Here is a 17,367-nt window from a genome sequence, read left to right on the forward strand (position 1 = left end):
GTGTGTGGTCATGTGATCCGTAGGATGGGCAGTAGCCAGTGTGGTCATGTGATCCGTAGGATGGGCAGTAGCCAGTGTGTGATCATGTGATTTGCAAGATGGTCGGTATCTAGTGTGTGGTCATGTGATACAAAGTCTTGGCCTGGGTGTGGTCAGTCATGTTGAGAGCTTTTGAACCATCTTGCCTGGTCCATTTCTGACCCATTTCTCCTCTTTTTACCTCCAGCAGTCGGAAGGCTCCTCCCGAGTGAGCAGCCTCAGCAGAGAGCGGCTGATGGCCGAATCTCAGATGCCTCCTGAGAAGACTGGCACCCCTTCTGTACCTGCACACCTGCTGGGGAACACCTACGCCTTTGCCATCCCACCAGGCTCCGTCGTTCAAGACTCCCGCTTCCAGCCCCTGAAGTGAGTTGAGTTCTCAGGCCGGGATAATTGGGCAGCACAGAAAATGTATAATGTTAAGCATAAACTGCCACTGCATTACAAGGGGAACAAATCCAAACCTCTAGAAGAGACAGATAAAACCTGACAGGTTGCACGCTTTCCCTGCTCTGTACAGGAAATGTTTGTGGGTCCTGCTGTTACTGCGACAGGGAGTCAGGAGACTGACATATTTATTTATTTTTAAACCATACCAGTTGCTTGGCAGTCCTGCTGATCTCTTTGGCTGCAGTAGTGTCTAAAACACACACCTGAAACAAGCATGCCGCTAATCTTGTCAGACTTTTTGCATGCAACGTCTGAAAATTAGTAACATGGTTATCAGGTTTGTTTTTTTTGATGCGATATCTACACCTAGTGGAAACTGGCCCTTAGAGGCAGAGGATCAGCAGGAAAACAAGGTTCACAGACAGGAAACTGTCAGGGTAATGACATCATACTGTGGGAGGGGTTTCACAATATGGCCACACAGGCCCCTTTTGATGCGCTATTAGAGGAAAGGGAATGGATTCTCGTGGGAACAGGGGTATTGGCTACTGATTGGGATGACGTTCAGTGCTGGGTTAGAGTTCCTCTGTAAGTATCGCACCTGTACCAATGATGACCGGATGTCTCTTGTTATCCTGCAGCCTGCAGCGGCCGATGCCGCATGTCGTCCCTACCAGCACAGTCACTGAAGAATACCTGCGCAGCTTCCGTCCATACCACACGGCCGAGGACCTCCGCATGCCATCTCTCCCGCATCTCGGCCTGGACCCCACAGCAGCAGCCGCCTATTACCACAATAGTTACTTAGCGGCCCACCACCCCTTTCCACACCCCGCCTTCAGGTAAGACCGCTTGCTTCTGTTCTGCAACAACATTGCTATTCTGGAACGTGGAATTATGTTTACCGATTTTTGTGTGTCTTTGCAGAATGGATGATTCCTACTGTTTGTCTGCACTGAGATCACCCTTCTACCCCATCCACAGCCCCGGGTCTCTGCCACCCCTGCACCCATCCGCCATGCATCTGCACTTATCTGGAGTCCGCTACCCTGCAGAACTCGCCCATTCATCGCTGTCTGCCCTGCAGTCCGAACGCATCTCCAGTCTCACAGCTGAGAGGTAGGAACACTTCTGCAGATCGCACAGCTCGTCGTCCTCAGGCTGTGATCCATCCGGTGTACGATGCAATTGAGGTGCATTTCGTGGTGGTGGGGGGGGGGGGTGAGTGGGAAACTGCAGAATTGTGAGGAAAATTGCATCGTGGTGTGCCACTAATAGAAACGGCTGCCATGGTTTGCATACGTTTTTCTGCACCCGGCATTTTGAGATCAGGATGTGATTGCAAAACGTTGGCAGTACAAAAAAAAAAAAAAAAAGACTGTTCAGTAGTGTACACATTTATTAAAACTTGTATGCGTTTTGCAGAAGTTGCAAAATGTATTTGCCGCACATCTAATGAGTCAATGAAGAATTGCATTCCTAAAATTTGCGTTCACGTTTTTACATGCAAAAAAAACAAAACAAAACAAAATACTTACGTTCCCATATCACCTGCAAATGTCTCATTGACTTTCATTAGCCTGCTCTGAAAGTTCCCACATTGCCTGCAAATTCCCATTGACTTTCATTAGCCTGTTTTCAAAGTTCCCACTTTGCCTGCAAATCCCCATTGACTTTCATTAGCCTGTTCTGGGAAAAAAAAAAAACTCATGCAAAAATTTGCACAGAAACACATTTTTATGTAAAAAGGGTTCAGTTTTTCGTTTATGTACCATATTTTTCAGAATATAAGACACATTTTCTTCCCCAAAACTGGAAGAGGAAGGGGGAGCGGGTCCGTCTTATATACAGAATATATGATAAACTGTTGTGTGGAGCTCAGGGAAGCACTTACTGCATCCAGCGCCGCCCTCCACTCCCACCTCACTCCAGGCCTGCTTATCCTCATGTTCCTCTTTGACATCTTCCGATGTAGCTGTACACTGCGGCCCCTATACAGCTCCAGGTCCTCCGCCCCACGTGGCATCACACTTACGTACTGAACTCCCAGTTATTATTTTGAGATGTAAAATGTCTGTAAAATGAAATCCTTTTGTGTTTGTCTTCCTGTAGGCTGCAAATGGACGAAGAGCTGAGGCAGCGAGAGAGGGAGAGAGAGCGGGAGCGAGAGAAAGAGCGAGAAGCGGAGCGTGAGAAAGAGAGGGAGCGCGAGAGAGAGCGGGAGAGGGAAAAAAAGGAGCTGGAGAGAGAGAAGGAGCGAGAAAGGGAGAGGGAGCGGGAGCTGGAGAGGCAGCGAGAACGCACCAGGGAGAAGGAGGCTGCACTGATGAAGAGCTTAGAGAAACAGTTCTTGGTAGAATCTGAGGTGCACCCACTCCGAAGCCACCAGGAGGAACGTGCAAAACCTGCAGAACAATCGGCTCCAGGCAGACCTGGTACGTTTCATCTACACTGAGGGGGCTGACATGCAAATGGCATAAATCACTACTTCTTATCGCTGTACCTGCTGCATCTATTCATAGATTCTCATATCCTCCTTAAACCTTCAGCTATCTGCTCACTCTCCTCCTTACAGTCAGCATGAAGCCACGCCTGCAAGAGACTGATAGGCTGCCATTCAGGGGGCGTGGCTTCAGCAGCTCTCTGAGTAGATTCCCCCTCCTTTTCCTCAAATCCCATGTGACTAAAGGGGGCGTGGTTCAGCCTGACTATGAGTGAGCAGGCAAGTGTACTTTACTGTGGATGAGCAGCAGTAAGTCATTTAAAGGGAACCTGAAGTGAGAGGGATGTGGAGGATGCCATATTTATTTCCTGCTGATCTCTTTGGCTGCAATAGTGTCTGAATCACACACCTCAAACAAGCATGCAGCTAATTTTGGCAGATTTGTCTGACATCTGATCTGCATGCTTGTTCAGAGTGTATAGCTAAATGTATTGGAGGAAGAGGATCAACCGGACAGCCAGGCAATGTGCATTGTTTAAAAGGAAGTAAATATGGCAGCATCCTCATCCCTCTCAAATCAGGTTAAATCAAACTAAAAACAATGTGCGTGACCGAGGGTTTTAACATTCAGCGCTCCTAGGGCAGCGCCCCCTGTTAACCCACTTTCAGCTGTTTCCATTAGTCACTGCATGCAGACTAGAATTACCAAGAGTACCCAGAATGCTCATGGTGAACCAGAACTCCTAGGAAGAGATCAAACAGCCCTCTTACTAAAATACTATGCAAAACAGAAGGTATTTGCGATTATTCAGGTTTATGAGGTCTTCCACAATGCATCACTGCTGAATATGCAAATCATCCCTTGTTGTCCCTGTAAGCTAGCCACACCTCCAGAACCGCTGGAAAGCAATGATGTGTCAGCTTGTTAATTTGTACAGAGTCACAATAATCCAACATGCATACAGACTGTTTCAGACTGGTTGGTCATCATCAGTGCATGGCGTGGATTAATGTGGCTCTATGGAGTAGGACTTGAAAGACCCAGAGTTACAAGGGCTACAAAGGCCCAAAACACCTCCTTGTGTCCCATAGTGCACAATAGTGATACTGACCAGAAAGTCCAATTATGTAGTGTGTATTGGAACTATTTTGAAGGACTATTATCCGAAACTCTGTGCTTTAATGGTGACCCGGCACACTCTGAGATTATTCCTAGGTCAATTTTTAAAGAGCTTTAAATAAATACAGATTTTAAGACTGTGCGGATCCTTCCAACTGATCACTTGTGATAATGAACAAGGGGCAGGATGTGGAGGGTCCTGAGCGCTGCCGAGACGGATGCTGCAGTGTCACATGACTCATTACAATCCATCATTAAAGGGGTTCTTTCGCGAAAAAAGTAGGCAGTTAAAAAATGTGACAGATGACAGGTTTTGGGCCAGTCCATCTTTTTAAGGGGGATTCTCAGGGCTTTCTTTGTTTTCAACAGCATTTCCTGAACAGCAGTTGCAAAGTCTAACTGACAAAATAGTGTGCAAGTGAGTAGGGAGGCTGGCTGGTATCTTACTATGTTGGCAGTTAAACTGTTGTTCAGGAAATGCTGTTGAAAACAAAGAAAGCCCCTAGAATCCCCCTTAAAAAGATGGACTGGCCCAAAACCTGTCATCTGTCACATTTTTTAACTGCCTACTTTTTTCGCGAAAGAACCCCTTTAACCAGGAGAGTCTCTGCAGTAGCTAATTCTTGGATCTTACGCAGGGTTCACATTTATTAAAATTCACATTTTGGAATGCGTGGGGGGGAAAAAAAAAAAGGACTTCTTTCAGCATGAATTCACACAATGCTTGCGTTTTCCCATTGACTTTCATTCTGAAAATACGCATGCGAAAGTTTGCACACAAACGCACATTTTAATGTGAAAAAGCGTTCAGTTTTCAGCAATAAGTGTGATCCGGCCTTACAGGAATGATTGTGAGTAGAGATGGCCCGAACTGTTCGCAGCGAACAGGCCATTGGGAATGACCTCGGGGTCATTTCCACATTCATCATACTACGCATTACTGTGCAGACGCTTTCCCGGTGGCCGTGTGTCGTTGATCATACACCTGCAGCCGGGAGTGCTCTGCGTGACAATGTGCTCATGCACAGAGCGCTGCAGGCACGCAATCAAGGACGCGTGGCTGCCGGGAAAGCGTTTGCGTAGTAATGCGTAATGACGATTGCGTAAATGACCCCGAGGTCATTCCCCATGGCCTGTTCGCTGTGAACAGTTTGCAACATCACTAATTGTGAGCTCTGGGAGATTCTTATGCCAAAAATGTTTAGTTTGCCTTTAAAGCAAACCTGACGCGAGCTTTAAAAAAATTAGTTCTATACTCACCTATGTAGAGGGAAGTCTGGATCCCGTAGAGCCTTCCCGGTTCTCTCTCCATCCCCTCATTCCACCGATGTGTCCTGTTCAAAATGTGCGCCTTTGAGACCCCATGAAAGGCTTAGAAGTACCATATTTTTGGGACTATAAGACGCTCCTGACCATAAGACGCACCTAGGTTTAGAGGACAAAAAACGGGGAAAAAATATATACTAAACCTGGTGCATCCATGGTGAAGGGGCATCTTATGTATTATGCCCCCCTGGTGCTGCATCCTCCTTGTGCCTCTTGTGTTGCCCTGTGTCCTCCTCTATGCCCTTTTGTGTCCTCCCCGGTGCCCCTTTGTTTCCCCCTTGTGTCGTCCTCTATGCCCCTTTGTTTCCCCCTTGTGTCGTCCTCTATGCCCCTTTGTTTCCCCCATTGTGTCCTCCTCTATGCCCCTTTGTGCCCCCCTTGTGTCCTCTATGCCCCTTTGTGCCCCCCTTGTGTCCTCTATGCCCCTTTGTGTCCAATCTGCATTGTTTAAAAGGGAATAATTATGTCAGCCTCTATATTCCTCTTACCTTGGGTTCCCTTTAACTGTTGGAGGTATGTGTGTGTTAATATGTATGTATAATACCTATAACAACTGCCTGCATTGGATAGCTCATATCTGCTTCACGTAAATCAGTTAGGAGATAGTCCAGTTGTAGTAGGTTTTTGGTGGTTATTCTAGTACTGTAATCATTATTCGATTCTCATTTGAGGCTGAGCAGAAGTATCTTTTCTCTGCAGAGAAGCTGAAGGAGCCCTCCATGCAGACTCCGAAGCCAGTACAGCATTCGCTACACCAGCCCCCGCCCAGCCACCACTCTGTGCCCAGCCTGATATCTGGTCAAACCCTTTTCCCACCACCCAACTCGGCCATGGCGGCTGCACTTCTAGCTCAGAGGACGCAGGAGGAGGAGAAGTGGCTGGCTCGGCAGAGGCGTCTGAGGCAGGAGAAGGAGGACCGCCAGTATCAGGTGTCAGAATTTCGTCAGCAGGTCTTGGAACAACAGTTGGACATCACCGGTCACCCCATTGGACAGTCGGAGCCTGAGCCTAGACCAGAAAACCTCAGGTGAGCCGGGGGTAGAAGACCTGTGTAGATGTTTGTAGCACAACAGGGGTGTGTTGAAGGAACACTCCAACAAGAAAAGTCGACAGTTAACGTGATAGAACCGACAGGTTTTTGGATTACTCCATCTCCTCGTGGGGGATTCTCAGGGTTTACTTTGTTTTTAACAGCATTTCTTCAACTGCAGTTGCTAAGTCTAACTGCCAAAATAGTGTGCAAGTGAGTAGGAAGCTGGTTGTTATCTTACTATTTTGGCAGTTACTGGAAATGCTTTTGAAAACTCTGATAATCCCCATGAAGATAAGACAAGATACAGAACATTTATATTGCGCTTTTTTCCTGGCGGACCCCAAGCTCCAGAGCTGCAGCCACAAGGACAAGCTCTATAGGCAGTAGCAGTGTTGGGTATTCTTGCCCAAGGTCACTAGGATACTGAATAGGTGCTGGCTTACTGGACAGGAAGAGCCGAGAATTGAACCCTGGTCTCCTGTCAGAGGCCTTAACCAGTATACTATCCAGATGGACAAATCCAAAGCATGTTAGTTCTGCCAGATATTAATGGCTTACTTTTTTTTTTAGCTGTAGTGGTCCTTTAATATATACATTAGTGCAGCCAGCAAAAAGCTATAAAAAGCTTAATGGCCGTTTTATGTAAAGCTGAAACGCATACATGTATGAACTATCAACTGATAACTGAACTGTTGCCACTGGTTTTTGTGGATAAATTCAGTCACTGGTCCGGGCCAGTTCTAGTGACAGTGGAGCTTGGGGAGCGCCCTATTAGGGTAGGGCCCCCTTTATTTCTGACAAATTCCCCCCCCCCCCCCCCCCCGCCATGGCCCCTCAGGACCACTGCTGGCCCCACCCAGGTCTCCCCCCAACTAGATAGTGATCCCCAAGTCCTCTGCAGTTTTTCGGCAGAACTACAGCAGGAAAATGGAAACTATAAAACATGCCAGCAATATGGCAGCCTCTGTATTCCTATCGGTGCAGGTTCCATATTAGCACCATTTAGCAATGCAGTAATCTGATTGGCTCACCATGCTTCCTATTTTTCGCCTCCTATACAAGGGATGTATGGTAACCAATGTTACAGAGCCACATGCCCCCCTTTATCAAGGCTTAAACCATCAACAAAGATGGTCTGAGATGGCCAAAGAACCATTTTCACCACACAGAAGAAACAAATACCCCCAGTCTGCAAGCTGAATTCCCCCATGTTGACTGTGAGGTCTTTTAGTTTGATCTCATTTCCTCATATGACACCATTGAGGAATCCCAGATTTACAAATATTGATCCTCACCTTTCTTTCTGCAGGGTTATATCCAGCCGGAATGAGGGTGGCATCCGTGAGCCGCTTCAACATTTTGGAGGCCCGCCACCTTTAATTTCTCCTAAGCCACAACAGCAATCGGCACCCACTTCATTATGGAACCCTGTGTCGATGATGGACGCTTCCACAGAGACACGACGCACCCAAGAACCAACTACCATCCTTAATCACGCCACCCCTATTTATGAACACAACCGACCCATCATAACCCAAGTCAAACAGGAGCGGATATATCCAATGGACAGACAGCAGCAAGAGGAGGAGGAGGCGGCTGCTCAGAGGAGGCGGGAACTGGCTGAGAAGTACCAGCCCATACGGGAATCTTCTGCAATGGAGCATGCTGCTTACTCACATGCCCCTTTCCTGGCGGAACTTGAAAAGTCAACACAGACTTTCCTGAACCAGCAGCGGAGCTCTCTGCAGCAGGCTGGACAGGTGGCCGAGATAACGCTGCTCCATAAGCCAATCACGTCGCACAGGCCGCCACTGACCAGGACTCGCAATCCTATGTTCATCTATGATGAGTTTCTGCAACAGCACCGCAGGCTGGTCAGCAAACTGGACCTTGAGGAACGGAAACGGAAAGAGGCCCGGGAGAAAGGTAAGGCTCTTTATGACTGTTGAACTCAGCAATGGCAACTTGTCGTGGGTTTACTTGTAAGATTTTCAGGTTTTTGCATTGGTTTCTATGAAAATAATTGGCATATGTAAATTTGCCTCCAGGAAATACTTTATTATTCAACAGCGACCTGTACTATACAAGACTAGTGCCTACATGAATGTCTTCATTTGGAATAGCTAGTGTCCCGTTTTTGTTTGATTGGTCCTTGTAGGAGATAATTGACCTCTCTCCATGTGCCAGTGATGGGGGGGGGGGGGGGGGGGGGAACCAGTACAGGAAACTGAGGTCAAAGCCCATGTACACAAGCCCTAATCATGTTCACAAGCCCTAATCATGAGCAGCCAGTGGCAAACTTCTGGCCAGCTGACTCCAGGTTAGAAGTCTTAGCATGGATGTTCGCCATTGCCAAACCTATGTCCTGGCGAATTCCACCCCTAATGATGAGCCTTGCGCTATAGAGTGACAAAGGTTTTTGCAGAAGGGTTGCGGGATGTGTGGTTTAATGGTTTCACACTCTGCTCCCTGGGGTAGGTGTGGTTTAATGGTGTCACAGCCTGCTCGCCGGGGGAGGTGTGGTTTGATGATCTCACACTCTGCTTGACGGGGAGGTGTGGTTTAATGGTTTCCCACTCTGATGACCAGGGAAGGCGTGGCTTGATGATTTCTCACACTGCCCGCCGGGGGAGGCATGGTTTGATGATGTCACATTTTGCTCCACTTTACAAGCTAACAATCAGCATAGTCTCAGACTTCAACCTCTAAATATCCCTGTGGAAAAGTCAGTCTCTAGACTGCGGACAATTGTATCCAGCAATACACTCCACAATCAGTCTACAAATCTGCACTGATCCTGGGGGTAACATTCCTGTCTTATATAGACGATACTGGTAATATGTAATAAATATTTTTTGCCTTTGTTTTCACTTTTAGATATATTTCTTTCAGTTGTTTGTTACTCTTCCGTTTAGCAGTGTGGTCACCTCTTCTGCCTCTTCCTGCCAGGTTACTACTATGATCTGGATGACTCGTACGATGAGAGCGATGAGGAAGAGGTGCGGGCGCACCTGCGGCGAGTAGCTGAACAGCCCCCGCTGAAGCTGGACACCTCCTCTGAGGTAGGACATGGGAAACGACTTGTCACTTTCCAAGGCTAGTAATCTACAGCCGCCAGTGTCCTCCTCATACTACTTCTTAATTTAGTAATGAGAATCTGCCATGAGTGTAATGCATTGGGCATGCAGCACTTACTGTATATTCTGGCGTATGACTACTTTTTGACCCAGTAAAATCTTCTCAAAAGTCAGTGGTTGTCTTATGTGCCTGGGGTCGTCTTATACGCCGATTACCGCATACAGTGGGGGGGAGCTCAAAAATGTCTGCAGCCTCTTTCACCCGTCTGGCCTGCCCTTGTGTACTATTACCTCCTTCTCTGCCTCTCAGATCTCGCACATGCATTTACTGCAGTCCTCAGGAGCGAGATCTGAGAGGCAGAGAAGGCGGGCCAGACGGGTGAAAGAGGCATGTTTGCGCGAACGCTCTGACAGTCTTGGAGACCGGGATAGCTGACCAATCCAAGCAGGCTTTGTATACTACAACCAGCCAATTGCCGGTAAGGTACATCGCTTGCCGTGATTGGCTGGTTGTTCTATACTGGGTACCACACACGGTACAGCATCAGTATCTGTTCCTGTTTATACAGTATAGCACCAGTACATACAGTATACAAATGTCTAAGAGTCAAGAGGGGTAGTCTTATAGGGCGAGTATATCCCAAAATGTATACTTTAACTGGAAAAGTTGGGAGTCGTCTTATATGCCGGAATATACGGTAAATCTGTCTGCCACATTCCTGGCAGAGACAGAGTTTCCTGCCTCTGCTGATTTTTAAGTGGCATGTGTATGGGCCTTAACCACTTGATGACCCAGCCTTTACCCCCCCCCCCCCCTTAAGGACCAGCGCTGATTTCGCTGATCTGTGCTGGGTGGGCTCTACAGCCCCCAGCACAGATCAAACACCAGGCAGAGCGACCAGATCGCCCCCCTTTTTTCCCCCACTAGGGGGATGATGTGCTGGGGGGGGTCTGATCGCTCCTGCCTGCGTGTGGCTGGCGGGGGGGGGCACCTCAAAGCCCCCTCCACCGCAGGATTCTCCCTCTCCTCCCTCCCTTCCCCGGAGATCGGAAACTGCACAGGAACAGATCTGTCCTGTGCAGCCTCTAACAGGCTCCTGCCTGTCATGTGACAGCGATCCCCAGCCGCTGATTGGCCGGGGATCGCTGATCCAGTACAATGCTGCTACTGTTAGCAGCGTTGTACAAATGTAAACAAAGCGGATTATTTCCGCTTGTGTTTACATTTAGCCTGCGAGCCGTGATCGGCGGCCCGCAGGCTATTCACGGAGCCCCCCGCCGTGAATTGACAGGAAGCAGCCGCTCGCGTGAGCGGCTGTTTCCTGATTAATTAGCCTGCAGCCGGCGACGCAGATCTGCGTCGCTGGTCCTGCAGCTGCCGCGCGTTATGAGTGCGCGGTCGGCAAGTGGTTAAATATGGGCTCCGGTCATGTTTGCACGGCTATCGAAAAGGTCAGAAATGGGCTAGGTTTACTTCACTTATTAATTTGATCAGAGAGAGATCTATTGCCTCCCCTTACACTGGACACCACTTTCCTATAGATAGGTCGGATTTTTCTAGACGACCGTTTGGACATCAAATCGGGCGTGTGTACGGTCGGTCGTTCAGCTGATAAGACTGGATTTGAACGATCCGCCAAGAGGATTGATGAAATCCAGTCTTATCAGCTGAACGCTCGACCGTACACATGCCCGATTTGACGTCCAAACAATCTGACGTTCTGACGTGTGTATGTACCCTAAGGGATCTTTCACAGTGGGACGTTAAAGTCGCACGTTACAACAACATGTAACGCACAATAACTTACAGCAATGAAAAATCAGTGGGCTGTTCACAGTGCAGACGTTGCGTTGGTGTCTAACGCTGCACGTTAAATGAAAGTGCTGCATGCTGTGCGTTATACACGTTTTTAGCTACGTTAGACTGTTTGCACAAGCTCGGTAATGTTGTTGTTTTTTTACGCATGCGCCATTTTCGTTCTATCACTGTGCAACGAAAACGGCGCACCAAAAGCAGGGCTAAATAATGTCCACGTTATAGTCTTTCAATGCGTTGCGTTAGGGGCACATTATGCGACCTTAACGCCGCATCAAACGCAACGTCTTACTATGTAAGAGGCCTAAGACAACCTGGATAGTGTAATGGTTAAGGGCTCCGCCTCCGACACAGAAGATCTGGGGTCAAATTTCGACTCTTCCTGTTCAGTAAGTCAGAACCTATTTCAGTTAAGAGAACTTGGGCAAGACTCCCTAACACTGCTACTGCCTATACAGCGTGTCCTTGTGGCTGCAGCTCTGGAGCTTTGAGTCTGCCAGGAAAAAAGCGTGCTATAAATGTTCCGTGTCTTTATTAGAAAAAACATAATTGCTGCAGGTGAAAGGACAGAGATCCAAATTCACTAAGCTCACTATGTTCAAATTTGACCCAGCAGAGGGGGGCACGCTAGTGTCACACAATAGAACATTTTCTATAAATCCCAGTGCGTTTACAGATCGTTTGTTCTCCAACATTAGTAAAGAAGCTCTTGTGCTGCGCGTGGTTCTCTGGCGTCACGTGGGACAGACTTGCGCATGATGCAAGCAGAAGAGCTCAGAGATTCTTGTGTCCTCCCTATTTAGTGTTGATTCTTTTCTTGTCTTTGTAACAGAAGTTGGAGTTCCTGCAGATATTCGGCCTGACCACCCAGCGAGAGAAGGAGCGCCTCCTGCAGCAAAAGCGGAGGAAGAGGCGGCGGATGTTACGGGAAAGGAGCCAGTCTCCGCCTACTATACAAAACAAGCGCCAGACGCCATCGCCGCACTCCCCGCTATCCACCAGATTCAGCCCCGACGAGCTCAACAACAGCCCCAACCTGGAGGAGAAGAAGAAGTTTCTCACTATCTTTGACCTGTCACACGTCAGTGCAGAGAGGAGGCGAGGTGAGAGCTCAGCCATGCACACTCTTATCATCACCTGCTGCCCTCTAGTGTTATTCAGCCATATTACAGGGAGATTCAGGCAAGATGAGAGCTGGGCCATGCACACCCTTATCACCTGCTGCCCTGTACTGTCATACAGCCACATTACAGAGAGCTTCAGGCAAGATGAGAGCTGGGCCACACACACCCTTATCATAGCCTGCAGCCCTCTAGTGTCATACAGCCACATTACAGAGAGCTTCAGGCAAGATGAGAGCTAGGCCACACACACCCTTATCATAGCCTGCAGCCCTAGTGTCATACAGCCACATTATAGTGAGCTTCAGGCGAGAGGTCAGAGCTGGGCCACACACATCCTTATCACCTGCTGCCCTGTAGTGTCATACAGCCACATTACAGTGAGCTTCAGGCAAGGTCAGAGCCAGGCAACACACAGCCTTATTACCTGTTGCCCTCTAGTGTCATACGGCCACATTACAGAGAGCTTCAGGCGAGGTCAGAGCTGGGTCACGCACACCTTTCTTATCGTCTGCTGCCCTCTAGTGTTACTCAGCCACATTACAGAGATCTTTAGGCGAGGTCAGAGCTGGGCCACACACATCCTGCCTGCTGCCCTCTAGTGTCATACAGCCTCATTACAGAGAGCTTCAGACGAGGTCATAGCTGAGCCATGCACGCCCCATCTTCTTTCTATAGTTGATCGATGTAATTTCTGAAAATTGAACTGATATCGCTCAAAATGAAATCTGAAGTGGAAATTGCTCAGTGTGAACCTGTCTTTAATCTTCACTTCAGCCTGCTGGACATGTCTCCGGAGCAGTGGCCGTTCTTTTTTTATTACAACAGCAATCAGTTTCCTGTAAGCTTTCCCTTTTGTGTATTTTGTTCCTGGTCACTTAAAGGCTACCCGAAGTGACATGATGAGTGATGAGATAGACATGTGTATGTACAGTGCCTAGCACACAAATAACTATGCTGTGTTCCTTTTTTTTCTTTCTTTGTCTGAAAGAGTTAAATATCAGGTATGTAAGTGGCTGACTCAGTCCTGACTCAGACAAGAAGTGACTACAGTGTGACCCTCACTGATAAGAAATTCCCCTTTTTATCTCTTTCTTGCTCTCAGAAGCCATTTTCTGCTAGGAAAGTGTTTTATAGTTGGAATTTCTTATCCGTGAGGGTCACACTATAGTCACTTCCTGTCTGAGTCAGAACTGAGTCAGCCACTTACATGCCTGATATTTAACTCTTTCAGACAGAGAGATAAAAAAAAAGGAACACCGCATAGTTATTTGTGTGCTAGGGTCTGTACATACACATCTATCTCATCATGTCGCTTCGGGTATCTTTTAATACCCTGTAGCACTGCAAATGTTGAACAGCGTCTGCACGACTTTTACAAGAAGTCTCCAACATGATTGCAGGGGTCACTGTCTCTCCTTTATCATGGCAGCAGTTGGATTGTCTTGTGTAAAATCAAATCCTTTTCTGTTCTGTGCAAGATTTTGTGTGATTTGTTTGGCGCTCCATTTGTTCATGGTTTATCTGTGTTGTGACAGACAAGGAGAAGTTGGTGGAAATGCTTGAAGCAATTAAGCATAAGAATGCGGTCCCCGAAGCAGCGAAGGTCCAACCACCAACCCCGGCTCCGAGCAGGACCAGCCCCCAACTACCTGCAGGTAAGTCCCGTGACAACCGTCACCAGCCAGTCATGTATCGTATATCGGAGAACGACGCTCCCAATTCTTGTCACACAAACCAGTTATGCATGTTGGTAACGTATTTCCTCATGTCTGGCTTCAGTGTTGGTGGAAGCTCTGAAATCTCCTTTGTACAGTATGGAGTGAGACTTCAGCCAGATTTCACAAAGCTGCTCCCATTGGCTCTCTATCACACCTCTATCAATGGGGAGGATTAGTGGGTGAAGGTCTACATGTAGCTCCAAACATTGCTAAAATCAAAAGATCTGCAGGACAGCCAGGCAACTGGCATATCTTAAAAGGAAATCTGGATGACAACCCTCCATTTACCACTCAGTATAAATGAGAACTGTAGTGAGAGGTATATGGAGGCTGCCATATTTATTTCCATTTAAGCCATACCAGTTGCCTGGCTATCCTGCTAATCCTCTGCCTCTAATACTTTCAGCCATAGGCCCTGAACAAGCATGCAGCAGATCAGGTGTTTCTGACAATTTTGACAGATATGACATGATTAGCTGCATGCTTGTTTCTGGTGTGATTCAGACACTTCTTTAGCCAAATAGACCAGCAGGCCTGCCAGGCAACTGGTATTGTTTAAAAGGAAATAAATATGGCAGCCTCCATGTACCTCTCACTACAGTTCTCCTTTAAGTTTCCTTTTAAGCAAAACACCTTAAAATCCTGGTCATGTGACTACTGAGCCCACTTTCCCTTTCTGGCTTTGGAGGATGGCTTTAGGCAAACCTGAGCTTAAAATAAACAATTGTATCTATCCTCCTACTCCTAAAAAAAAAAAAAAAACCTTTTTTTCTTCTTAACCAGTTCACCCCCAAGGGTTTTTATCCTAACGGACCAGAGCAATTTTCAGTTGTCAGTGCTCCTCCCTTTTATTCCCTAATAACTTTATTACTACTTATCACAAGAAAATGGTCTATACCTTGTTTTTTTCGCCACCAATTAGGCTTTCTGTGGATAGTACATTTTGCTAAGAATTTTTTTTTTATTCTAAATGAGTTGTAATGAGAAAAACAGAAAAAAAATCATTATTTCTCAGTTTTCAGCCATTATAGTTTTAAAATTAAACATTCTCCTGTGGATAAAACACACGTTTTATTTGCATAGTTGTCCCGATTATTAAACCGTTTAAATTATGTCCCTATCACAATGCATGGCGACAGTATATTATTTTGAAATATAAGTGTTCTTTTTCTGTTCTGTTTTTTTTGTTCTGGCCATAATTACAAGCCCCTATGTAATAAATTAAATTTAATTTTATATAATATAGATTAAAAAAGCCCCTAAGGCAACAATTTTTTTTTTTTTTAAGCGGATTTTTTTTTTACAAGTTTTTTTTTTTTGGGGGGGGGGGGGGGGGGTTGGAAGTATAATTTTATTAATGAAGTGTATGTACTTGAAAATGTATTTTGTACATGTAATATACTTTTTGGCCACAAGATGGCGCTAGTGAACACTCGTTGTAGGAAGTTGCCGTTAATAGCGGTAAGCATGACGTTTTAATACGTTAGGATGTCGGTAAATGGTTAAAGAATGCCAGTTTTATTTATTTTATTATTATTAAAAAGCTGAGAAAGTAAGTTTAATGTTTTACTGTCTCAGCTGTATGACAGTCTTACAGTCTATAGCCACAATCTATGAACTATTGACCTTTTTTCTCTTTTCTGGAAGAGAACAGCTTTTGAGTGCAAGGAATATAGTTCTATGGCTGTAATTCCTTATCAGTAAGGGTTTCTGTAACTGAATGGTTAACTCTTTCGGGCAGAAAAAAACCAGAGCCTAGTTATTTGTACGCTTGCTACTTTGTTGTCACGCCTCTTTGGGCACACTTTAATTGGACTCCTGCATTACTGGCTTGTGACTTGTAGTGCGCCAACTCCTGTTGGAGGTAGGGGGATGCCCGCTTTCCCTGAGCTCTGCGTTGAGCTTTAAAGGACAACTGAAGTGTGAGGGATATGGGCGCTGCCATATTTATTTCCGTTTGAACAATACCAGTTGCCTGGCAGTCCTGCTGATCCTCTTCCTTTACTGCTATTGGCCATAAACCCTGAACAAGCATGCAGCAGATCAGGTGTTTCTGACACTTTTGTCAAATCTGGCAAGATTAGCTGCATTGCTGGTTTCTGGTGTGATTCAGACACTACTGCAGCCAAACAGACCAGCAGGACTGCCAGGCAACTAGTTTGGTTTAAAAGGAAACTAATATGGCAGTCTCCATATCCCTTTTGCTTCAAGTTCCCTTTAAGTGAGGCAGGTATCATGAGTTGGTAATATCACAATGTATGCGTGATTATATAATGAGGAAGTTCCACTGTTTCGGTTGTTCTCCAGTGTCGGGCTGCCGAATGGTTTGCAGCAGATGCTGTTCCGGAGAGGTCTGTCTCTGTATGAATTATTCAGTGCTGGCTCTGCAGTATGGAGGGGGGAGGGGGACTTTGCTCACATAACACTCCCATATGACAGCCATGTAGTTCAGGCTGCTTGTGCAACATGCGGAGTGTTTATACAGCACACATCAGACCGTGCGAGGTATGTGGAGTATACAGGCATCTGTATTCTGGGGCAGAGCTCACACTGATCACTGCAAAAAACTGAACCTTTTTCTCGCTTTAACATTCACGTTTGCATGCAACTTTTTACTGCAGCCGATGAGTCAATGGGAATCGGCACGTGATGTGTGACATTATGCTGCAAGATGGAAGGGGGTTTTGCTCATTCAAAAACACAAACGTAAATTTGTGAATTTTAGCAACAGTGGGACTTTCCATCAATTTTCGTTAGATATGTGGCAGATGCATTTCTGCATTTTAGTAAGTGTGAATTCTGCCTCCAATCTGATGGGGATGACCTTTTTTTTTCTCACCCCACTGAGTCTTACATTCTCTCTGCAGACCTTTTTAATTCATGGTTCTAAAAAGAAGAAAACAAGTGTTACATTTTGTTCTTAATCAGGTAGTGAACTTGCAGTTGTCACTGGTGGTAACTACTGATCTGTATTCTACCTTAAAGTGCACCAGAGATGGGGGGGGGATTATACATACCTGAGGCCCCCTCCAGGCTTATTGCTCCCTCGCTGTCCTCCTCCACCTCCTTGGTCTTTTGTAATTGGCCTCAAAAAGTTCTCCAGTCTGCACAGGCCGGCCACGAACGCTCCTGTTGAGTACGATGGGGGCGCTCGCAGCCAGGCAGATCATGCGCAGTTGGCCCTCAGACCAGAGGGCAGTCCCAGGTCCGTTACAAAAGAACCAGGATGCAGAGGAGGGCGGCAAGCGAAAAGCCTGGAGGGGGCTGGAGGAAGCCCCAGG

At 46.7% G+C, this 17,367-nt stretch overlaps 1 protein-coding gene across 1 annotated transcript in view; it reads left to right on the top strand.

Moving 5' to 3' along the window:
• The first annotated feature begins 228 nt into the window (after nucleotides 1-228).
• LOC137539105 (genetic suppressor element 1-like) overlaps nucleotides 229-17,367 on the top strand; it is a 32,363-nt gene continuing 15,224 nt past the window's right edge. The window contains exons 1-9 of the mRNA XM_068261587.1: nucleotides 229-405; nucleotides 1,071-1,271; nucleotides 1,357-1,548; nucleotides 2,542-2,864; nucleotides 6,018-6,345; nucleotides 7,661-8,277; nucleotides 9,301-9,413; nucleotides 12,077-12,347; nucleotides 13,904-14,023. Of these exons, the coding sequence (XP_068117688.1) occupies nucleotides 275-405; nucleotides 1,071-1,271; nucleotides 1,357-1,548; nucleotides 2,542-2,864; nucleotides 6,018-6,345; nucleotides 7,661-8,277; nucleotides 9,301-9,413; nucleotides 12,077-12,347; nucleotides 13,904-14,023 (2,296 nt within the window). The 5' untranslated portion in view covers nucleotides 229-274. The remainder of the gene's footprint in view (nucleotides 406-1,070; nucleotides 1,272-1,356; nucleotides 1,549-2,541; nucleotides 2,865-6,017; nucleotides 6,346-7,660; nucleotides 8,278-9,300; nucleotides 9,414-12,076; nucleotides 12,348-13,903; nucleotides 14,024-17,367) is intronic.

Source organism: Hyperolius riggenbachi, chromosome 11 (genome assembly GCF_040937935.1).
Source record: "Hyperolius riggenbachi isolate aHypRig1 chromosome 11, aHypRig1.pri, whole genome shotgun sequence".
NCBI lineage: Eukaryota > Metazoa > Chordata > Amphibia > Anura > Hyperoliidae > Hyperolius > Hyperolius riggenbachi.